The 25,341-nt window shown below is 42.5% G+C and overlaps 1 protein-coding gene across 1 annotated transcript in view; it reads left to right on the top strand.

The window, feature by feature from the left end:
• The window catches only part of Dnah7 (dynein axonemal heavy chain 7), a 253,668-nt gene that overhangs the window by 13,807 nt on the left and 214,520 nt on the right, over positions 1–25,341 (top strand). The window contains 8 exon segments of the mRNA XM_036172739.1: positions 1,063–1,125; positions 2,863–2,971; positions 4,181–4,328; positions 12,507–12,591; positions 14,523–14,703; positions 17,011–17,086; positions 21,045–21,170; positions 24,409–24,528. Coding sequence (XP_036028632.1) covers positions 1,063–1,125; positions 2,863–2,971; positions 4,181–4,328; positions 12,507–12,591; positions 14,523–14,703; positions 17,011–17,086; positions 21,045–21,170; positions 24,409–24,528 — 908 coding nt within the window.

Here is a 25,341-nt window from a genome sequence, read left to right as displayed (position 1 = left end):
ACCAATCACAGTGACATATATTCACACAATGTAAAGGAATAGTCTACAACATGCTGGAATGCTGAAATCCTTAAAGGTAATCCCTCTCTCTGGGCACTTAGTAAAACTTGTGAAGAGCCATCATGAAATGCCAGTGAAATGTGCTGGAGGATGTCTGCGCTAGGTCAGTTCCACAGAAGTGGAGAGGGCACCCGCCCAACCAGGGTGCCAATTGCTGGCAGTCACACTAAGAGAGTACGAGAGAAAACACAGGGACCAGGAAGAAAGACCCTGTCTTACAGGTCTCCTTAGCATCTTCTGATAGTGTACTGGTGGCAAGATCATTGAGGGTACTGTTGAGTATCCAAGGGGAGCAGAAAGGGTCAGTTTGCAGCTGAGGACCATAGCATTGGCAGCTGGCCCGACACACAACTAGTATCTGATTTAGGCACTCAAACATTCTGTCCCTAACCCCAGCAGTGCGTCCTCCTGGCCGGTGACATTCCTGCTATGGTGCCATTGCTGCAGGACATTCCTCTTTAGGAAATTGCAGAAAAGCACAACTGTTACTTGGCCATTGGACGCATCAACCCAACATGCTGTAGCTTCAAGAAGGGCTGATTCTGGTATGTCAGTGAGGAAACTGGTATTTTAGTGAGAGGAGAGATGTAAAGCTGAGTAAGCCATGCACACTAAGGTTAGACTGAATTCTTAGCAGTTGTGATGTGTGAAAGATTTCACCTGATTTGTAAGGCTTTTGATGAGTCTTGCTGCTGCACATGATCTGTTTACTTTGTTTCCCTGTACTGCAGAGAGCAATGTTAAGACAACAAGGGTCTCTCTATGTATCGGAGGCTGGTCTGAACTTGTTGTGTAGACCAGGCTGGTCTTGAATTCCCAGAGATCTGCCTCCCTCTGCCTCTGGAGTGCTGGAATTAAAAGCACCACCATGCCTGGCCCAAACAGTGAAGATTCTAAGTCCTCGAGTTTGCCTTTGAACATTTTGGCTTAAATGTACTTTATATTAGACAATACAAGATTTGCATTAATGTTTTTCTTTTTTCTCTCACATATTTTGTGCAGGATAAACCGCCCAGCAAAGAAAAGACCAAACTGCCAACGAGAGTTTTACCCCAGTTAGCTTTGGTAATATATCTATATAATTTCTAAAACGTTGCCATTTTCAAAGGTTTATAGGATCCAAACTTAAAACGAAGTACCAAATTTCTGATTTTGTGCTCTGATTTGCTTCCTCTTTGACAGAGAAATTCCCTTAGCTATCTCTATTAGCAAATACAAATGTCTAGTAAGATCATGGTACCGATAATTTCTTAGTGTGTACAGATTATTTAAAGATAAATAAAAGCATTACCAAGCTGGATTAGCAGACGAATGTCACTGCCAGGAAACAGGGGCTCTGAGTGAAACTCTATGACCTCTGGGGAGTCATTTTCCTCTCTGGTCCTCAGTTTCTGGACTGAAAAACGAGAGGATTTGGTTATCTCTGCGTAGACAGATGCACCTTTCAATGGTGAAAGGCCATCTACCAATGAACTAATGGATCATGGCTTCCTTTTGCATTATTTTGATTTTGAATGATCATTGTCCTATGGGAAAGACAGCGGGCATTTTAGTTAATAAAGCCCTGACCTACTTAATGTTTATTCTTTCATAGCTACCTTGAATTCAATACCATTGAATTACCTTCTTGTAGCTCCTGGGATTTAAGTTTAAATAGGGTCTCAGGAAAAAATAGTTTTGTTTTTTAAATGAAATCATATGGAATATTTGTTTTCTAGCCATAGAAAATAAAAAATCATAAGAAAATCTTGGTAAAAGACACAAATCTTGGGAATTAAACAAGCTGCTTTTGGACAGCAAATGAAAGAAGGGAAAATCAAGAAGGAAATTGAAAAATTAAATGAATCTGGGAAGGTACTATTCCAAACGTGTGGAATACAGCACTGGGGAGTCTATACAGAAGCCAATGAGCACAACAGACATGATTGTTAAAACCCATCACTGTGTCTCCACAGCAGAACCCTGAGAACAAACCGAACCCCACAGAGCTTAGGGAAGAACAGAGCATAACTAAATGGGATAGATACTGAAAAATCAACCCCAAAAGATCTGGGAAACAAACATTTGGTTCTTTGAAAAGATAGCAAAAAACCTTTTAAAAAGCCTTAGCTAAGCTTGGAAAAGAGAAGATTCAAAATGAAGAGGAAGATGCCACAACTTAACCACACAGAAATACAAAAGATGAAAATACTTATTACATTAATCGAGATCATTATGAATAACTGTGTGATGACGGACTTGACAACTTAGAAGAAACAAATGAATTCCTAGACAGCTATACCCCTTGCTAAGGAGGCGGGGATGGGGCACTAAGTTACAGCTAGACAGGCTGAGGTGTGCCAGCCTGCCAGTGTACAATAGGGCAACTATAAATAACTAGAATGCAATGTGCATTTTAGAAAGCTAACAGACAGAATTTGAAAGCTTTCATGTAAATAATTGTTCACAGCATTTAGTACTAAGTACTGAACACTGCATGGTGTGTTTTGATTGAAGACTTCCATGCTGTTATTCATCAGTCAAAATCATGTTGAAGGAAATTTTATAGACAGTGGCAGACTTGGGCAATGTGTGGAGCAGACACTCCAGGTTTGGGTAATGGGCACTCATAACCACGTAGCAGCGGGGCTATCCTTAATTTTCCTGGTAATGCCCAGTCAAAGGAAGGCCTGCTGCTGATGGCTATGCATCTTCCCAGAGGTCCTGATGTGCTTGGGACAATGCTAGAGCAGCTCACAGAAATAGCCATGGGTTAAGTGGAACATCTTCTACATTACTTCCCATTTCAATGTTCTATTTCAGACAGGAGTCAAGCCCCAGTGGCAGCAGGCTGCTCCGTCATTCCATTTAAATGTCAAACAGGACATCCCGGTTCCAGAACCCTATACTGTTAAAAATGAGCAGTCATATGGTAAGAACTTTAGTTTTTGAGTAGAAAATATGTATAGTTAATAAGGTCATAAAATCATGAAGTCAAGTGTTATATGTCATATAGAAAGTTTCCTTCTATACATTTTTCATCATAAAACAATTGTTTCCAGTTCCTAGTTATTTAAAACTATTGTAAATGCTTTTCATGAAATATTTATATTTATTTTAATTATTCTCACACCATTTCATTATATATATACAACCACATTATATACATGTAAAAATCTTATATATATACATACATACATATATATAAAATCTTACTTCCACTATCTTTTTATACCCTTTCTCCCTCACACAGAACCTCAAAGCCTTCCTCCCAGCAAGTCCCTTCTGCATTCATTTAGGGTTGTTTGCATGAGCATGGGAAAAGCAACTTCCTGGTTGCACACCAGCCCTTCCCTACCTAAGCAACCCTGGATTACTGAAGGCTTCTTAGGGAGGCCTTAGGAGCTCTCCTGACTCCACAATGTTGATGGGCCTTTTGTGTCAAAGGTTGAGAACTTTTTTCTAAGACCGTCCTAAGTTGTAAATAATATTTCCAAATTAGTCATTTAAAAATAGCCTTCCTCTCGGGTCTGAAGAGATAGCTCAGCCAGTTAAAAACGAGGACCTGAGGACCCAAGTTTACTCCCCATGTACACATAAGAAGCCAAGTGTAGTAGTTTGTCCTTACAATCTTACTGGCTGGGATGAGATTCAAGGATCCCTGAGGCTGGCTGGCTAACCATCCAAGCCCAACTCATGAGCTCCAGGCCACAAAGATCCAGCCTCTGCACACATGTGCACACACAGCTGCACACACACATTTTGTTTCACTTGAATGTATAGCACTATCAGATTGATTACATTTAACATTAAAATGTTTTGAAATTATGGTGCTTTTAAATTTAGTTTAAATCTTAATCCTTTTAACAGATTCATACAAATACAATTGAAAATATTTATTGTACCAATCAAAGCACCACACAATTCAGCAATATTCTTACAGTAAACAGAGGCTCCTATTATGATGATTTAAAATAGATGTTTAATAACTTTTGATAGTAAAACAATATTCATTGGGATTCTTTGAGATGAGAACATAAAGAATGTAATGTTTTTCTTGACGGTGCTGCAGTGCCTTATTCTAAGGACTTATGAAATTTAGCTTACCTTTCACATGAACAACTTGCTTTTAAAATTTAAGCTGAATACATGGAGCACTTTGGAAGAAAAGGCAAATTACTGGATCAAATTGATGATAGCCGAGCTGGACCATCGACTTCCAGATCAAAGGTCAAATCTCCACATAAGGAGCGAGAGAATTTTAGAAGCACTCTTGTCAGCGTCATTATGTGAGTCCCACAGGCTGTCCAGCTTGTTACCCTAGCAAAGTCCTGGGAAGTAAGAGCTGAAAATATAAGCACTCTACGAATCCGTAGAGGGTGCCTCAAAGCCTTGTTACAGTGAGGTTTGTGTAAAAACAGAAACTGGGAGAGTTTGAGATTACTCCTGTTGAGTACGTCACACTTTTACATACCATCACTTGTAAAGGTGCCCGTGCTAATATTTGATGCCAGCTGAGTGAGCAGAGACTGTCTGGGAGTTCTGGCTGTCATCATGGTGGCTGGTAGAGGATGTGGATGCAGCTGCCCCCACCTCCCCAAAGTTGTCTGTTCAGGTGACATGGTGACTTCTGTGATGTTGAGGGTCTCTTCATGTGGGGCAGGAATTTGAGTGGAATGGTGAGCAGTATGAGCATGGATGGCCTCACCTAGCCTGAATTTGGGAGCTTTCCATGGAGAGCCATGCAGGCTCAGGTGACTCCCTCTTTGCTGTTTCCACACAGCTTGTTCAAGTTGTCTAGTGCCCTCTCTTGCTTCACTCTGGCTCTCAGGGTGCTAATGACTATTTGTGAAATACATGGGGTTTCATGAACCACTGTGGTGAGTGACTCACCTATAGAAGGCTGCTTGCTGCCTCCATGGGCCGCTTCACTATCTAGACCCTTTGAGGAGAACAGCGGATGCTGAGTGCTTACATCTTACAGCAAGTAAGATGTACATGTTCTCACAGGTGGATTGAGAATGTGGTTTCAAAATGTGTACAATGCATACATCTACAGTTTTCTGGGAAGAAAACGCATTCATTAAGGGATGAAATAGAGATCACACACTTACTTATACAACATGAAGCAACGCTGTTGCCCCTCAGTCTCCCAGAGAAAGATGGGAAAGCTCCAAACCAGGTCAACAGAAAGCCTTCCACATCCAAGAGAGCTCAAGACCCCCTTCTTCTTCCCTTTTAAGAGGTCACGTAGGCAGGCAAGAAGCACCTCCTCTATAGGGCTAGCTGGTCCAAGGTCATGGGCAAAGTGAATACCCACTACATAGCTATTTATTTTTTCACTTTCAGCCAGGATCTTACTATATAGACTCAGATGGAGACAAATTCACAGTCCTTCCTCTGCCCGCCAAGTGCTGGGAGAGACGCAGACATTTGCCTTTGCATCTAGCTGCATAGAGGTTTTGAGTTTGCTCTTGACAGATGCTATGGGAATATTACCAGCTTATCCCATGTATGTTGGGTTTTTTTTTTTTTTTTTTTGCATGAGCACATTCGGTATAAAATCAACACCAAATCAATGGGAGAAAGAGACCGTAGTTATAACTCTTAGAGGAAATGCTCCTCTCCCTCTATGTCCTGTATTGGGAACCCACAATACCAGAACCCAAGGCATCACACATGCTTAAGCAAGCCCTGAATTACTGAACTATAAACCCAGTCCTCTTTTAATTTTTATTTTGAGATAGTGTCTTGTTTTATAGGCTAGAACTTGGGATCCTTTTTTCCTCAGCCTCAGGAATAGCTCAGGCTGTTGACATGTGCCATCATACCTGGCAAAGAGTATGACCTTGCCTTTCTTCTTCCCATCCTTTATACCTTCTTCGTTCCTTCCTTCTTCCTCCCCTCCCTTGCCTGGATGGATCCTTACAGTGTGATGACTGGTCCATCACAAGGTCCCAAGTCAAACCCCACAGCTATCAGAGCATGGAGCTGCTGAGATGCACTCTCTGGATGCAACTTCGTGTGGTTTCCAGGCCCCATTACACTGAAAGAAGAATGTATCCTGGGTTTCAGTTTGGTGCGAGGTCTCCATCTGAGTCCCCATTTCACTTAGGCTTGTAGTATTAGCTTCTTCCTCACTGGAGTGTGAAGACCCAAGGCCCCAGCCGGGCAGGCACAGCTACAACCTCAGTACTTTTGCTAGCTCTGCCTTGACATGTTCTTTTTGATTTAAGATTTTGTATCATTTTCCCCTTTCCTCTCTCTGACCTCTCCCATGTTTTTTTTCCCTCTTAACCCTTTCATGACTCCCAATTCCTTTCAAATTCATGACCTTTTTTAAAAATTATTATTATACATACATACATACACACACACAAGCATGTACATGATGAGCACATAAATAAAGACAGTCTTGAGTCCATTTAGTGTTGTTTGCATGTATATGATTTCAGGGCTGACCCACTGGTATTGGACAACCATCTGGGGCTCACCCCCAGGAAAAACAAATTCTCCCATCTCAACAGTTGTTGGATGCCTATATTTCTTTGTCTAAGGGTGGGGCCCCACGAGATTTTCCCTTCCGTATTAGCACATCTGTTGGTGTTGGCCTTTTCAAGGCCAGTTTATGCAGCCATATTATTGAGGTATTGTGGGTGTAGCTTCCTGTCATTTCTGGGAGGCACAGTCTCATAGCAGACCTCCTGGTCCTTTCGGCTCTTACAATCTTCCTGCTCTTAGTTCCTTAATGGTCCCCAAGTCTTAGGTGCAGAAGTTGTCTTATAGATATATCTATTAGGGCTGTGTACCCCATAATAAGTTGCTCTCTGTATATTGACCAGTTGTGGTTTTCTGTGATGGTCTCCATCTGCTGCCAAGGGAAGTTGTAGCAGGCTTTCTTTTGGCCACCAACCAGCTCCCAAATAAAGACACAGAGACTTATTATCAGTTATGAATGCTCATCCTTATCTTAGGCTTGTCCTACTAGCTCTTATAACTTAATTTAACCAGTTTCTTTTCATCTACGTTTTGCCTCAGAGCTTTTCCCTTTCTTTCATTCTGTATGTCCTCTTCCGTGTCTGGCTGGCTGACAGTTGCCTGGCCCTGGGTGTCTCCTCTCTTTCTCCCTCATTCTCTCTCCCCTTGAACTTAGATTCCTCCTCCTGATTCTCTCTGCCTGCCAGCCCCGCCTATCCCTCTCCTGCCTATCTATTGGCTGTTCAGCTTTTTATTAGACCAATCAGGTGCCTTTGGCAGGCAAAACAACACATCTTTACACCGTTAAACAAATGCAGCATAAGCAAATGTAACACATCTTTGCATAGTTAAAGGACTATTCCATAGCAAGAGGCCACTTTGATGAGGGGTGAGCGCTGCACTTACCTGTGGCTGGAAGGCTAAGTATTTAGAATGTAGTTAGAACTATTCTGTTCTAGTAAAGCAGCAGTAGCAGGCTCTCCTCTAAGATCCATGACCTCACTAGCGCTGGTTAGTTGAATAGGTTTCCCGTGCCAGACGTGATCTCCCTACTGTTGAGATATCTTCATAGGAATCTGTTGGTTACCACGAACATGTGAGTACCACTGTGTCACCTTTTGTGACAAGCTGGTTATTGTTGTGGTTCACAGGCCTCATGGCTGGGTGGGACTACTGATTGCATTCCTCCTTTGGCAGCTTCTGATACTATGAAGGCTGGTCCTCAAGGAGGAGGCTTTCAGGTTAGGTCCAGCTGAACCTTCTGAGTCCTGGGTCTGGAGTATGTGGTAGTCCAGCAATAGGGACCTACCTTTGCGCTCTGAGAGGCAACTGAGGACAACAGCAGCAGCCTATATTGCTTGGGTAGTCTTTTGGATTCCCTGACCAACAACTTTGAAGAAGGTTTCTCGTGCCTGGTGCTGTTTTGTTTTGTTGTTTTTTGTTTTGTTTTGTTTTGTTTTGTTTTTTTTTTTTGTTAGATACTCCATGGCTCTTGAGGGGAGCACTATCAGCCCAAGGAGGCATTGCTTCATTTAAGACATAGATGTAATTTTAGGCAAATTTAAAAAAAATATGATTCCTTAAAGCTTTTTCAAATATCTTTGGTATTATTCATCTGTCTTCCCTTCCTGTCCTTTGGTATTGACTATTTTTTTTTCTCCTTCCCAATTAACGGCCCCTCCCCACTTCCCCCTTTATGAGACTTGTATTCTGCTCTTCCCCTCTCTGGGGCTTCCTCTCCCTGTGGCCCTGTTTTGTTTACCTGGTTTCTGCAGTTACTCCAGGTTACGTACTTGCAGCTGAAGATGAGAGAGGACAGGTGGCATGTGTCTTTCCGGGTCTGGGTTACTTCACTCAGTATGGTGGAGCTTATCTCCAGCTAGAGGGAGTTTGGGCAGATGTGAGATCACAAAGGGCATAAAGCATCACTCATGCAGGAGGAACAGGAGGCACTTTTCTCGGAGAATCTTTGCAGAACAAGGGAAAATGTAGCAAGTAACAACCATATAGCAAAAAATCATGGAGGCAAGTCGATTTCAAAAGTTTTATTTTGAAAAAAAAATAAAGCATATTTGAGCCAATTTATGTTATTAGATTTAATTGTACATTGTATTAACAAATCATAGTATCACCTTTTGCTTACTAAATATATCATCATAACTTTTCCACTTATAACGATAAAACATACCTAAATTAAAAATGAAAACTTGAAATTGTAATTTCTGAACTGAATATGAAAATGAAAATGAAAGGTGACCTTTATGGGTTGAGGACGTCTCCTTCCTTGCCTAGTTTGTGAGAGGCTTTATTATGAACAGGTACTACATTTTTGCCAAATGCTTTTTCTATGTCTGCTGAGATGACCTATTGGCCTTTCTCCTTTATTCTGTCAATCTATGATACATTTCACTAATGGATTTCCTAGGTTTTACTCAGTCACTGTATACCATCTCTATAATAAATATTACTGGATTTTATTTGCTTCATTTTTGAAGGACAATTTAAAAGTTACATTTATGTCCAGAAAACTCAGCAGTGTGCCTCTAAGTCAGTGTGATGGCAAGTCCCTTGCCCTTTCCAGCTTGGCAGTGTGGTCGCACATTTGGGACATTGCCTCCCACCGTTTCTGTTGTAATTGGTTCTGGTAGCTTCCACCAGCTTATCCAGCTAACATGAGAAAGCATCAGTGTTTCAGGTGTTCCTGTGTACCAGTTGCCCAGACTGGCTTCCCCCTCCATGGTGCAGTAGGTGCCTCCAGGACAGGCAGGAAGAACAACAGTGAAGATGTAACAGTCTTATTAAATAAGAAACACAAAGCCAAACGCAGAGTTAAAAGCCCCAGACGTCAGACAGCAGTAGCTAAGAGCTGAGACCAAGGCCGCCTTCTTACCACCCGTTGCTGCCACTGAGAAAGAGACCTACTGTGTGTCTGAACTTTTATTGACTTTCTGTTCTGCCTTCTCATTGGTTCTAAACCCAACCACAGGACCTCCTCATCACTGCCTGTCTATACAGACCTCCAGGTCTCTGTGGTTGGTATTGAGTTAAAGGCGTGAGTCTCCAAGCTGGCTGTATCCTTGAACACACAGAGATCTGCCTGTCATGTGATCAGCTTCTGCTATGGCTTGCTATGAGCTCTGACCCCCAGGCAACTTTATTTATTAACATACAAATAAAATCACATTTCGGCACAAATAAAATACCACCCACCATACAACAGCTGGCTAGGTCTACATCAGGTGCAACCAATGCCGCTGAGCCCCTTGACCTCTACCAAGGTCGTAGAAGTATTGATTCCTGCTTAAAGGACTGCTCTCTTCATCAGGATGGCCTCTGTCTCTCTTGCTTTTCTCTGGCGTAAGCAGCAGAACACTGTTCAACAGTCCCAGGCCCAGGGAACTGGTTAATCACAGGAGAGATTTCTGCTGTAGCAGCCAGATGCAGCTCGGCTGCCGGACAAGGCGCTGGGGCCCCTTCCCCCCCGGGCGTCCCTGGCCAGTACCCTTGTTCCTAGGCTCTTGCTCACACAGAGGACTTGCTACCCTTTGGGCATCACAGGAGCAGGTCTCTGCCGCTGTCTGCCTCTCGGCCTCCTTTCCTCCCCACATCTTGCTTGGCTGGAGGAGAGAGATTTGCTATTTTGCGGTGGGTGTTTAAACAAACAAGGTGAACAATTTGGGCCTGCCACGTCATGTCTCCAGCTCTGTTATTAAATCTCTCCTATCCTCATAAAATGAATTGTGACTGTGAGTTTTTTTCCTTCTCTGTTTTCTGAAGTTTCTGTAGAACTGGTTGGATTTCTTCCCTGACAAACAAAATTCATTAGTGAGGCCACCTGGACATGAAATGGCCTTTCTGGGAAATTATTAATTACTGATTCAATTAATTTGCTTGATATTGATCTAGTCATGTTTTCTATTCTGGAGCTGTGTTTGGAACATTTTTGCCTTCGGGGTATGTGTTGTTCCCATTTAGCTGCCTAATTTTCTGTATAATTAGCTATCAAGATAGCCTCAATTTCCCGCTGCCTGTGGTGCCTGCTGACTCCAGGGTGAGGGCCTTTCTGGAGGCTCCAGGCCGATTGCTCACTTTCTGTGTGACAGATGAGCTACAGTGTTTACACTGCGTTGTCTGCCCTCTGTGGCCTGTCTCCTCAATGACTGATTTTTCGCCCTGTCTCCTCATAATCATGGACTAAAATAATTTCCACTGTTTTCACACTTGAAGAAGGGATTGCTGAGCTGCCTTTTAATTTTATACACAGAAAAATATCAATACTGTTATTTTTCACTTTTGAGAAATAAAGTATATCCTGTTTTTCTTGAACTAGGCAAAGGATCTCCTACTCAGATGTTTTCAATTCTGAATGGAATGCCATTCTCCTGGGAAGGGCATGGCTGCTCAGAGTCACACTGTGACACACTGGTCTATCTTTCCATACATCCTTAGCTATGTGACCAAAGGAGAGCTGCTTCTTCTCTCTGGCACTTGTCTCTTCATCTGTGAAGTGGGGATAATTACATCTTTCAACAGTACATATGAGGCTTAGAAAGAATACTTTCAAAACTATGAAGGGCTTGATTGGCAATGAATCGCTCTTAGAATTTCTGCCGAGTAGACAAGCTTTGCCCGTAGCCCTAGATGATAGAATTATGGGACTGCAGAGCTGAAAGGATGTTGACACTCACTCAGAAGGTCTGGAGCGGTTTCTACAACCCTAACATTCCTTCTTCCCCACCCCTGGCCTTATTGACCGTATTCTCCTAGGCATTCTTCTCACAAAAGATGAAAGGGTAATGCCCAGGATGCAGGAAGGCTGTAGGATGAGATTGACGAATTAAAAAGAACCACAAACACCACTTGCTGATGTCATGCACCTTAGAGTGGCAGGATGTGAACCCAGTCTTGAAGACCTGAAAATACAGTATTATCACTTTAGTTCCTTTCTGGGCAAGCAACAGCAGTTGAGATTACATTCGTGGTTAGAGTAATCAATTCTTGTCTTTTGGGCTATTTAAGGCTTTGAGGATTTCCCATTACTCTCCTATTCACATGCTGTTATTTGTTAAAGATTTATCAATCACTTATCATGTATCAAAATAAATGGACTCTTCTTACATGTTTTAAAAACACAAGTATGAAGTTCACAGAATATGGGTTCTTGGAGTTAGGAAAGACAAATTAAAAGATATATCTTGGGTACCTTCTTTGGTATGGCTTCTGAGAAACATATTCAATAACCTTCTGCATCTGCTCTTCAGCGAGTGAGGGGGCAGGTGTTTCTGATTCGGTACCAGTTTTCTGGTCTCCATCACCAGATCCCACTGGGCTCTGGAGCACAGTGCAGAAGTTAGAGCTAGCCCAGCACAGCCTGTTTTGTGCTGAAGCTGTAACTACACCAGCTGTACAGTGGCGTTTCAGATAAAGTCACAGAGTGTGGTTCATATTTGACATAGCATTTGAATTGAAATATAATCATCACAGGCATTTTATAAACACACACTCAATAAAAAATGCAAAGGGAAATATGAGCGCCGATGTTGCTTGGTGTCAATGTGTATGTCTCTAGAGATGTGAGAAAAGATCTTCACGGAACGCGTCTGTTTTCTGCAAAACAGCGCTTGAACTTTCTATCATGATTTCATTTCAAATAGACGAAAAGCGACTATACATATTTTAGGAATAATCCAAGAAGATGCTTTGCAAGTTCAAAGGAGAGAGAACTCGATCTTGTAGTAGAGGAAGCAAACAAGCAAAGCCCACTTCAGGGGATGCTTCCCGTGAAGTAGGTCTTGGAGAGTATGTCTAATTGTCTCCCCGGGCATAAAGAGAAGGGACATTCTAAGAGGAATGTGGCACCGAGCAAATATGTTCAGCTGTTTATTTTCCTGGTGATTTAGTAGAGAAGAGCCCTGTGTTTTTATACCAGTGTTTTGTGTTTGCACCATCTTTGTATGTTTTTGACTCCTCTGTGTTTATCACTGTCTTAGGCAACAAGACGGTCGTTTAGACTCCATTGTCCCTGATGAGAGTATTACAAAAACAACCACTTCTGCAATAGAGAAAGACATCTTGGTAACAACTTACTTCTTTTGTTAGTAGAACTGCATATAGAGGGAAGACCCCAAAATGTTGTATGTCCTCAAGATCATTCTGTCCTTCCTCCTGCATTGCTGTGTATGCAGGAATGGACAGAGGGTTGCATCAAATTATTCTATTAGATTAATGGAAGAAAAGCATTCTCTTCCTTACCACCTGAGACCACAGTGAGGGAATCTCAATTCTGCCTGACCCCACCTTAAAGCCCATCTCTATCATAGGTACCTTTGTGCACCATTATTCTTTTATGAGTAATTTTCTGAATTATGATAATGAACATTTAAAAAAAAGGCATTAATTTATTTTAGAAGTAGCAATTCAGGTGTTTCAAATACATAAGAAGGTTTAGAAATATAAACATTAAAATTTCAACACTGTTGCTGGAGCTGTGGTGGCATATGTCTTTAATCCTAGCCCTTGTGAGGCAGAGGCAGGTGGATCTCTATAAGTTCAAGGCCAACCTGGTCAACAGAGCGAGTTCTAGAACAGCCGAATAGACAAACAAGCTAGACAGAAGACCTTGTCTTGAAAAACCAAGACCAAATCAACCAACCAACCAATCAAACTACCAAACAACCAAACAAACATACAAAAATGTAGGAGAGATAACTCAGAGGTTAAGAGCACTGACTGCTCTTCTAGAGGACCTGGGTTTACTCCCAAGTACTCACATGGGCAGCTCACAACCATCTATAAGTCCAGTCCCAGGGAACTCAATACCCTTTTCCAGATTCTGTGGACACCATATACTCATGTAGTAAACAGACATACATACAGACAAAACACTCTTGCACATAAAATAAACAAAAGCTTTAACACTGTGAATTTGAAAACATTTTGAAGTTTAATTTTTGCCCTGAGTCATATATGAATAATTATGAAGAATGAAGAGCTACCAGATTTTTTAAGTGAGTATTAACACATATAGTATTTATAATATTACGATAAGGAATAGAAATAGGCTGTCTTAATGTTTTACCGCTATGAAAAGACACCACGACCAAGGCAACTCTTATAAAGGAAAACATTTCATTGGGGGCTTGCTTATAGTTTCAGAGGTTTAGTCCATTATCATTGTGGTTTAGAACATGGCAGCATGCAGGGAGGCATGGTGCTAGAGAAGTAGCTGAGAGCTACATCCTGATGTGTAAGCAGGCAGGTAGGCAGGTAGGCAGACAGAAAAAGGGATGGAGAAAGGGAGAAAGGGAAGGAGGGAGGGAGGGAGGGAGGGAGGGAGGGAGGGAGGAAGCAACCATCCAGCCACTGGGCCTTGATGTGGTTTTTGGAACCTCAAAGCCCACTTCTCATGATACATCTCCTCCAGCAAGGACTCATCTCCTCTAGCAAGGCCACAGTTCTTAATCAGTCCTTCCAAAGAGTTAATCAGCTGGAGACTAAGCATGCAAATCTGTGAGCATATGGGGCCCATTCTCTTTTAAACCACCGCATAGGCCGATCAGAAAATTCTAACTCTGTTGTGTATTTCTAGAGTCAGTGTGGAAGGATATTGACTTGAAGACAGCTTTTAAGAGTGACTTCTGATTATCAAAAATCAAAGAGCAACCCTACCAATGCATTCCAACCATTTGTAAAAACACTAAGCTGTAATTCAGCATATGCTCTGTTCAGTACATCACATATTTGATGATATAACTTTGATGCTCATGGCATGAGTTATGGACTGAGAAGAAAGGTTTTACTTCTAGGAAGTAGCATATAAATAGCAAATAAAAACTTATGAGATCTCAAGCAATGCTTACATGAAATGCACAAAAACACTTTAAGATAAGATATTTAAAAATTCCTTCTTATCTACAGACTTGCGTTTCCCCTGTGGTTTTGTGTTTTGACAAACACACTCCCTTATTGTAGTACTAACTCCCCTGCCTCCTGCCTCATTCATCCAGAGATATTACTATTACATTCATCATGGGATTGATACAGATCATGTGGCCCCGATGGAGGACTCTTGGCTGGAGCACGTGTTGGATTTGGTTCCACAACACCTGAAAGTCCTCACTGACAGCATAATGGTCTTGTCAGATGAAATGAGAGAAGATTATCTTCTTAGTGTCAAGAAATCCATAGGTAAGTTGCTGTGGCTCTTTGTTTTCTAATTTGAGTGTGTGTTGTTACAGGTGATTTTGAATTGAAAGCGACTAACTGTCCTTGACACTTTTCACTTTGTTCATTATAGAGTTTCTTACCTCATTGGTGTGTGTTCTTTAAGATCCCAGCCAATGAGCTGGAGAGATGGTTGAGCAGTTAAGAGCACTGGCTATTCTTCCAGAGGACTTGGGTTCAATTCCCTGTACCCACAAGGCAGCTAACAATTGTCTAGAACTCCAGTTCCAGGGGGTCTGACACCTTCACACATGCAGGCAAAACACCAATGCACATCAAATAAGAACAAATTACTTAAAAAAAAGACCTCAGGCAGCTTTCATTAATTAGGTATAAATTATATTTTAAATAAAAATTTCCACTTAAAAGGATGTTGTCCCTCATTTTAAGGGTAAGCACTGAGGAAAGTAACACAGCATTAATTTCAGCTCCTCGTAATATTTATTGTCTCAGTCAGTAGAAAGCATTGGAAGCATTAGACACTCGAGAAACAGTCTTTCCCTTTAGGATGGTTCCTTGCTTAAAATTTTCTTTGGTATAGGTATGAGAAACAAAGTGTGTGCATGTGTGTGTGATTCCATGCATCTATGTATGATTTTGTGCATGCATGTATGTGTGATTCCATGCATGTGTGTGTGATTCCATGCATGTATGTGTACGTGCCTGCATGTGTGTGTGTGTGATTCCATGCATGTATGTGTGTAGGTGAATAATTACCAAAGTTTTTAATCATTACCAATTTACACTAACATTACTGATAAGAAATCCAAATATAGTTGATTACCTTTTTGCTACAGACCAAAAGGTGGCCAGCTGTGGCTCAGAAGTCCTACCTGACCATTGGCTATTTTGTAAGTGAGGACTTCATGTGCACAGTCATTCTGTTATATTTTTAACACACTGAATATGGCTGTTTTGAGTTACAACAGCAGAGTGGAGCCACTGAACAGAAGAAACCTGGGGGCTCACCAAGTGCAGAGCTAGTGACCATGTGACCTTTTGTGTAAGAAATTTGTTGAGCCATGGTATGGACTTAACAGGTTGATTTCTAAGTATGAGTAGGTTATAAGAATAATTTTTTAAAATAGAAGTTTCTGGCCCAATCTAAACTAAAGTCCCTGAAAGCAGAACCTCAGAATATGTTCTTTCGAGAAAGTTCTACAATTGTTTGTGACATTAGAGCACTCACAGTGAATGCTCCACCACAGGCTGGTGAAATCACAATGTGTGGAGTGGTTTAACCCTCTGGAGAACAAGCATTCACCACACCCCTGGTGATACAAGATCATAGTGAGAGAGATGGCCGCATCCCCAAACTATAGAGCAGCCTGCTTCACAAGTGCAGTCAGGAGATTATCAAAGAGAGGAGGCCACCATGCCTTAGGAAGGACTCCAGAGGCTTCTGAACGGAGTCTTCGGAGTGGTGGGATGGGAGGTAGGGAGAGACAGGGTCTCCCTAAGGCTGCCCTGAATTCACTATCTAGCCTAAGGTGATTTTGAACTTGTGATCCTCCTGCCTCTGCCTGCCTAGTTCTTGGATCACATGTGTCTAACAGTGTCCCAGCTCCTGAATGGATTCTTGAAGCATGTCTACTAGAGAACATACTTGGTCCAGACAGTGGCATGTGCAATAGCAGACATGTTTCAAAGGCTGTTCTAGACTTGTGAACCACTGTGATGGCCAAAGCCTTAAGTGCATTTGGAGAAAGGGACAGCATCTGGGAGGGGATCCAGCGCCTCCTGAAGGCATTTTAAGGTAAAGGGACCATCTGAAGGATTTCAAGCAGAGGGTAGAAGTGTGATGTTGTGGTGCAGAAAGTGAGTCTTGAAAGACACGCAGGTAAAAGGAGCCAGTTGTTACTGAAGGTACAGAAAGCAGGTGCAGAGGCAGCCTCTTCCACTGATTTTAGAACGAGTGTGTGGTGTGCTCATGCAATTTCAAATGCAACAAGGTAATGTGTGCCTTTCCCCAGAGAAAGCAAGTCTTCTCTTCTGCTGACCCACAATTCAACAAGAGCACTTTTGATGGAGTACCTCTAAAGGAAAATGTTGAAGTCAATTATCACTTTCAAAGGAAACAGTAGAAACACACTTTCCAAGACAGACTTGATAGATTTTTTCCCCCACACATGTTTCTTCATAAACGCACAAGGATTTCTTTTTACAAAACTAACACAGTTTAAGTGATTAATTTTAATAGAGTTATTTTTGTTGGAAATATGGTGTAATTAATGCAAGGTTATTTATCCAAACCTTTCTATTTTTCCTTAGTTGATTTCGTTTTAAAAGACCCCAGAGAAAAAGAGGATGATGGTAAAACAGCGGAGCTCCCACCACATCGCGCCGAGTGAGTGAGCAGGGTTCTCTGACGATGTTCACTCCGCATGAGCAGCCATGTACAACCACTGCCGCATCAAAAACACTCCCATTCATGACCACGCTCCCTCACACGTGTGCTTATCGTTCATATTTTACATGTATCTACATAGCTTTCACATGAGTGAGTTTGAGGGCCATCTGAGGTACATGAGTCCCTGTCTCAAAAACCAAACCAACTAACCAACCACGCAAGCAACCCAACTGAAAAACCTGCCTCGGGAAGGACTGGATGTGGCTCTTGTGCCTCCATGGTGTATATACCAGGCTTCGGGTCTGGTAGAGCCATGAACATCTGGTGACAGGTTGTACCAAAACGTTTGGAAGATTGAAAAAAAATCAAATGTATCCCTAGAATATTTCCATTTACTTATGGATTAAATTACAGATTAGATGGGAAGAAACCACTGGCTGTCCATTTAGGCGTACAACTCTTAAATATTTGAAAGATAAAAACATAGATTTTTAAAAATTATTGTTTTTCTAACAAAAGCATACATTTTGTGTGGGGAAGTTCCTGTGGAGGAGTTCTCTGGTTTAGGCCTGGGAGGCTGTCACCCCCTCGCAGGCTGGGGGGTGTAGGGTAGAAATGGAGAAAGGCACAGGGCATAGAACACGTTCCTGTCTGCTGTTTGCAGAGGCGACACCATGGGAATCAGGGTCCCTGGGCATCCATCCGTAGTCGCATTAGTGAAGGAATTTAAAAATGGACTCAAAGGGAGGCTTCAGGACCATTTTATTGGGGGTTAAAAGAAAAAGACCCCGGAGGAGCAAACTGTGACTCCCTGCAGAGGAGGAGAGAGAGAAAAGAAGTAGGAATAAATCATGCCCTTCCAATTGCTGTGGAGGTCGGTCACATGCAGGGAAAGGAACATTCCAGAAAGAGAGAGGAAGCTCTCAGGACAGGTAGAATTTCAGGGCTGCTTTTGGGACTGTGCTGCGGTGGAAACGGTGGGAAGAAGAGTATACTACCTCATCAAAGGGGTAATGACTCGGACCATCCTTTTAGCGTGGTTTGAGGTGAGCCCACCTTCCCAGAGGAAACTCTGTTTCCCCGAGGGGTGGTCCTCTGTGATTGACTGGTCGGGCCATGGGCCACTTTGAACCCGGTAATTAATGAGCTCAGAGTCTCCCATAGCTGGCTGGTGTCACACTAAGGAAACAAAGCTTTTCTCTTGGGTGTCATTTAACCAAGAGCCAGCCCAGATTTGAACTCTCCACGCCACTCCCCCCCCCCCCCCCCCCCCCTGTTTCCTGTTGTCCTGTCTGTCTGTTGCATGAGTCTGAACGCGTGCCTGCCTGAATACCGTCTGGAGATTCTGTGATTCTGTTTGTCCTTGTTTCTGTCTCTATGTGTGTGTCCCTAACAAAGGGCTTCCTGAGTATTGTCTTGGAATCTGCTCCCTCCCCCAACCCCGTGTGTGTGTGTGTGTGTGTGTGTGTGTGTGTGTGTGTGCGTGTGTGTGTTCCAAATAAAGGCCCTTTTCTTTCTCTCTCTCTTTTATTGAACAGCACAGGAAACATCACATCGGGGGGAAGGCATGAGAGATATTTTAACAGAGTTTTTACAAGAGATTAAGTCACTGACTCCAAATGACCCAGATAACAAACAATATTATAGATATCATTATTTATCAAGCAATAAATGTATGTTGTCTTCAACATTTATGGTAGATACTTATAAGGCTACTAATATCCTACTTTCATGGAATTGTTACCATTATTCATGTATAAACACATATGCATTACTCTTAGGTCAGGGTGTGATACAGTATATAGGACTACAGCTCTGCATTAGCTTAAAATGTAAATGTTGATTGCTGTAGATGTAACTAACACAGAGCCAACTGCAGAGTTAAAAGCCAAGATGAGAGCTGAAAACCTTACCCTTTGCTGCTGCTCTGTCTTTCCTCTCCACAAGAGAGCTACTTCCTAAGTTTTTCCCTTTTTAGATAGACTTTCTGTTCTGCCTTCTCATTGGTTGTAAACCCAAGCACATGACTTCCTCGTCACTGCCTGTCTGTACAGACCTCCAGGTCTTCTATGGTTGGTATTGAGATTAAAGGCATGTGTTGCCATGCTGGCTGTGTCCTTGAACACACAGAGATCCGCCTAGCTCTGCCTCCCAAGTGCTGGGATTAAAGGCGTGCACCACCACCGCCCAGCTTCTGCTCTGGCTTGCTCTGACCCCAAGGCAACTTTATTAATATACAAATAAAATCACACTTCAGTACAAATAAAACATCACCACAGACTGCAGGAAAGCTAAGGCACATCAGGTTAGTTGTTATTCGAGGCAGGTTAAACAGTCTGAGCACACAGTAGGACAGCAGTCCTAAGTATCAAGGTGCGTTATTAATTCTGACTGTAAGGTCCAGCAAAAGTTCCTATCTCTTCGAATGTAAGAGTTTTTATGCCCCCCCCTCCAAAACGTGTTGCCACACAACTGAATCAACCCTTTCATGTTTTTGTAGCTTGAATGTCAGATCTCTTCCCAGGCCGGAGAAGTAGCTTCCCCTAGTAGGCCGTCACAGAGCCCCGATCAAGGACACTGTAATATCCTCCCTCTTGAATAAGTGGCCCTAAACTCATTTAGGAACAGATCAAGGGTCACACTCCCGACACACATCTAGCATTTCTGGCCTCCAGCTAGGACAGAACCAGGAGTGTTTTGGGTTTCTGGGCAAAGACAGGAAGGCCTGTCTCATTTGGTCTCCTGTCCTCATCTCCCCTCTAAAGAGGCAGACACTAACTGCCAGTTAGGGACTGGGGACACACCTGAGTCTGGCTTTTCTCTGTTACATGGGATACCATACATGGCAATTGGGGTGCCCTCCAGCGGGCCCATCTAGGAGACCTGGGGATTGTATCAGCGGTTACATTTGTACAACAACCAGGTACAGGGAAAAGAGGAAGTCTTGACTGGCATCTGGATGTGAGGCAGAAGTAAAGCAAGAATCCCTAGGGTTATAAGCCCTAGGCAGAACCAGGGAAAGCTAGAGTAAAGGACATTTTAAAACACGTGAATTTAAGTCCATTAGAACCACTTGATGGGCTTACAGGAGCGTCCACCCATGGGTCCCCCGTGTGTTTTTCCTCCAAGGCTGAACCTAAGAATGATGGGCCCAGAATCTGCTTTCAGGCACTTTGATAGCTGTTGAGTGGCTAGATTCACAGTCTGAGGACCTCCCAGGTGGCCTCTGAGGATAGAGAGAAGGAATTTAGCCATCATTTTTTTTTTAAGTTAGAACAGTAGGCTTCCCTCAGCTGCAGGACCCATGCACAGGTTAGGTAGTGTTGAAATGGAGCCAAAGTCCAGTCAAGCAAATGGAATTTGATTAAAATCTTTAACATATAATGTAATTGTGTCAACCGGAAATGCTTAAAGTCAAATACTTAAACCAAGTGTTTAAATAAAATGATGATAAAATTTATAGCCACAAAGTGGGCATGTTTAAATATACAGATGCTTGAAAATACTATGATTCAAAAGTACATCTGATATACCTCACCAGCTCATGGCTTAGTGATACAATACTCTGCAGGTCTCTTCAAGTGGATCCTACCTGCTGGAAAGCTGGCTACTCCATAGTGCCTAGCATCTTAAGAGCCCTGCCTGGAGCCTATTGCCAGAGATGAGAATACTTTAAATATTTAAAGCAAAATCAAAATTAAGTTATGCTAACCACAGGGTATATGTTTTATAATATAATTACATATTTTGTAATTTTTAGGAGATCATATTAAAACAAAAATAATTATTCAAAATATATATTTATTGTAAAACAAACAAACAAAAAACATTTTGCAGTGCTCGGGATCAAACCCAGGATTTTATGTGTGCTCTACCACTGAGCCAAATAATGCCCAAGCCAATACCCCTTTTGATTTTTAAAGAGGATAACTTAGTTTTTCCTTTTTGTTTTCAGAATGGAAGTTTTGCCAAAGCCGTGGAGGAGATCTTTCCTATCTGCTTGTTCTTATATTAGGGATCACTTGAATGCAATGAACCCTACGATGCTGGCTGTGCTGGATCTGTGGCATAGCACTTTTAAGTGAGTGTTTCTGGCTTTCCTGAAACTAAATTTGTTTTAGGTTTATTTATTTGAGGTGCATGAGTATTTTATCCACATGTGCATATGTGCACTGAGTATGTGCCTGGTGCCTGGGGAGGTTAGAGGAAGGTGATGGATTCCTCCGGGGCTGAAGTTATGGTTGGCTGTAAGCTTGCCATGTTGGTGCCAGGAGATGGCCTGAGTCTGTAACAGCAAGAGTTCCCAACCTCGGAGTCATCAGCTCCAGCCCTCAGACTAAACATTTTAAAAGAAAGTTATTTTTAATAATATCCGAGTTATTTCTTTTACTATTTTAACTATAACTTACGATTAATTACAAATATAATGCTGCTGTGGGAAGGTCTTTCTGTACACCTTGACTATGTGCTGCTCTCATGGGTTGATAAATAAAGCTGTTTTGGCCAATCGCCAGGCAGAACAAGGATAGGCAGTCCAACCGAATTGGAGATGAAGAAGACGGAGGGGGAGAAACGCCAGCCAACTGCCAGAGGGGCAAGATGTATTAGAACACAGGTGAAGCCACAAGACACGTGGCAAAACAAAGATTAATAGAAATGGGTTAATTTAAGTTGTAAGAGCAGGTTAGTACTAAGCCCGAGCAACAGGCCAAATGGTGCAGTTGCTATTAAGCCGCTGAGTGATTATTTTAAAAGCGGCTACAGTACCAGGTGGGACAGAAAAGCCTCCATTATATAATGCAAGCACTCACACGTGGTTTTAGTAAATGATATATAATGTATAGAGTAATAGCTGCCTTTTACATCTAGCCCATTGTACCTGTCTTCTCCATATAAGCACCATACATGCTTTATGGATAATCTCAGCTAAGGGACTCAGTGTCCATACCTTGTTTTAAGTGACCTGGAACATTAGCCTCTTCTTCAGTGCTCTGAATAGCTCAGAAACAAGGTAAACGTTGCCCAAGTCAGTGGCATGCACTGAATACCCCTGACGGCCAGTGGGAAGCATGGCCAGCCTCACAGGCGTCAATTATCCTGGTGGGACAGAGCGGCTGTGGACAGGAAGGGCTTAGCGGAGATGGAAATAGAGGTTGCTTTGGTACACTTGGAGCAAAAAGCTTTCCCCCTCAGGCTGAGGAGGACCCGCCATGCTGTCTGGGAGCTCCAGCTTCACGTCCCCTCTTTGCAGGCTGCTGCAAGTCTCGGGGAAGCACTCAGCAATATGTTGACATGGACATACACTTCAAAATCTGCCACAGTAATACAAATGCAGGTTTCTTAAGACCTCATCTCTTGAGGCCTCCTAAAACGTGGGCCATCCCCGTATCTATGAAAAATGGGATGCCCCCTTTCCCTTTCTTCATGCTCTACTTCTTCCTGCCAACCCAAACACTTACTCACAGTTGCCGTCAAGCAGCCATTTCCTATATTGTTGTGTACTTTTTAACTGCCCACATTTGAATACACACATACAGACACGCCATAGACACACACGAATTTGTTACAACACTTAAAGTCTTTCTTTAACAAATATTTTTATATAAATGAAGATATATATCCCCCCCAAAAAACCCGTTTTATAAACATCCCTGTGACTGAACTGGACTTGAGCAAGTCCAGTGTGGTTAGAAACTCACACAGGTCTCAAGAATTTGGAGGTTCAGGGGATTCCATCTAGCCTGGGCTCGCTGCTCCTCAGGGCTGCCCTCTCTTTGGAGAAGGCTTATTTGTACTTGGTTTAGAAGTCAACCCTGTATGCATTGAGCCTTACCACACTTTCTATTTTAATTCTTCTGGCTTCAGTGAAAAACGAGTCTAAATTCTCCACTGAATCCCAATTACTAGGCTTTTCTACTTTGTAGTGACACTTCACAGTGTTGTATTCCTGTTGAATCTGAAGATAAACATTATTTTAAAATTTAGTCATTATTACAGTTTGAGTCTGAAAGTTCCCCTCTGAGGCTCATATGTTGAAAGCTTGTTCCCAGCGTGTGGGAGCCCACAAAGATTCCAACGTGTGGTTTGTTCCTATTTTGACTCAAGGTCAGAGAGTCAATGTTTATGTTGATCTCCAAGGCTGTATAATAGGATGTTTGGGCTAAAGGCAGGGTTACCAGAGTCTCATGCTTCAAGGCCTAATTACAAGAGGCTTTGCGCTAAAGCGTGGTCAACAGGTGTTTAGAGAATTAAGAAAGGGTGTACACTTGCTTGTACTTTGTACTTTGATGTTGATCCCCTTGCTAGTGTATGAAAATCCCATTAGGAATAAACTCCAGGTGACTGGGTATTGACTGACCCAGGACCCTCCTAAAGCTATCCTGTGTCTATCTTTTTCTTCATCTACAACTGTATTTTTCCTATCTAGCGTTTCTCAATTCCTCACTCCCGCTTCAAGGACTGTTAACAGGTCAGAGCTGGACCCAGACACCAGCGCCTCAGTATTCAGAGGGATTGGATCGTGGGGGCTCTGACCTCAGTGGATTAGATTAGTCCCTTCATGAGTTCACCATCTCTATGCCTACTGGGAGATGATGGGAACTCAGGAACTTAGCAAGTGGGACTTAGCTGAAGAGAGTGAGTCCTGGAGGCACACCCTCAGAGGCTGTGTCTTGTCCTTGGCCCTTCACTTTGAAAGCCCTTCCTTTGTCCTTCCTTCCCTCTCCCCTTTCCCCCTCCCTCCCTCCCTCCTTCCCCCTTTTCTTCCTCCCTCCCTCCCTTTCTTTCTCCCTCCCTCCCCCTTCCTTCCTTCCTTCCTCCCTCCCTCCCTCCTTCCCCCTTTTCTTCCTCCCTCCCTCCCTTTCTTTCTCCCTCCCTCCCCCTCCCTCCCTCCTTCCCCCTTTTCTTCCTCCCTCCCTCCCTTTCTTTCTCCCTCCCTCCCCCTCCCCCTTCCTTCCTCCCTCCCTCCCTTCCTCCCGGCTGCCTTGAGCTGAGCCCTTCTGCTTCACCACTGGCCCCCAAACAACTGACTGAAAACTTTGAAACCAGGAGCCAAAATAAACCCTTCTGTCTTTGTTCTCTCTCTCTCTCTCTCTCTCTCTCTCTCTCTCTCTCTCTCTCTCTCTGGCATTTTGTCACAGCAACAGAAAGCTGAGCCACACAGAAAAATCTCAAATTCTTGACCATTCAACTTTATAGAGTACAACTTTTGATGATAAGTCTAGGAATATAGCATTTTCCCCCCAACAGGCAAATTAGCAAAATCATCAAAGCCCGAAATATCTTGACCTTAAATTGCTGTTTCTTTTTATCCCTTGCAGGAAATTACGTTTAGTTGATATAGAAGAATTTCACAACCGCCAGGATGCGTTAGAGCTCTCAGGCTTCCAGAACATTGTCATTAGACACATGGAGTCCGCCAAGGAGACACTGCTTAAAACGTAAAGTTCTGAGCTCTCACATAGGAAAGCATAAGTTAGAGATGTGATGGGGGAAGTGTTTCATTTCAACTGCTTTTAGAAAAATCAAGAGTTTAATTTGTCCTGGTTTATCTTGGTCTGTGACGTGTTCAGATGTTGTAGACATCAACAAGCAGAAAGACGCTGAAATGCTCATCACTAACGGTGTTCTTTTTGTAAATGTGTTGCTCTGGCCTCTGTTCTAAGCTGTTGGACAGCAGGCAGAAAATACCATGCACTAGTCAGCACCAGATGCTTCACCTGACATCTGCACCAGGCACGGTCTGGGCTCTGCCATCCTGACTTTGGGTGAGGGACACAGAAGCATTTGGAGGATGACCCAGAAGAGGAAGTATATGGCTTAAAGGAGTATATAACCTCAGTGGTATTAGGGTTACCAAAACATAATTAAACATCTGCTTGGATTGGTCCTTCAGAATGGAATAGACAGATATGATAATTAATTATGTAGGTGCCAGACAATGCACTCTGGAGCCGCTTAGGACAATTGTCTCTAACATGGTCATTAATTTATTAAAAATAGGACATTAAAATTAGGCCAAATTAAAATTAACAAAAGACACAAAAGTCTAGCCACCCTCATAATTTCTAAAAGTTAAGAAGAAATGGTGTATGCTGATCAGTTAAGATTAAATATAATCTTTTTTTCTCCAGTAAGTTAAAATAAGATTAGTTTTTAAAAGTTTGCCTTATATTTCATACTTTATGTAGTTGACAGAAAAATATGAGTAGAGAGCAGATTAAAAAAAAATGGAATGGTATAATAAGTACAGA

This window comes from Onychomys torridus, chromosome 23 (genome assembly GCF_903995425.1).
Source record: "Onychomys torridus chromosome 23, mOncTor1.1, whole genome shotgun sequence".
Lineage (NCBI taxonomy): Eukaryota > Metazoa > Chordata > Mammalia > Rodentia > Cricetidae > Onychomys > Onychomys torridus.
The sequence above is the reverse complement of the archived record's forward strand: the minus strand, read 5'-3'. Positions and strand labels throughout refer to the sequence as shown.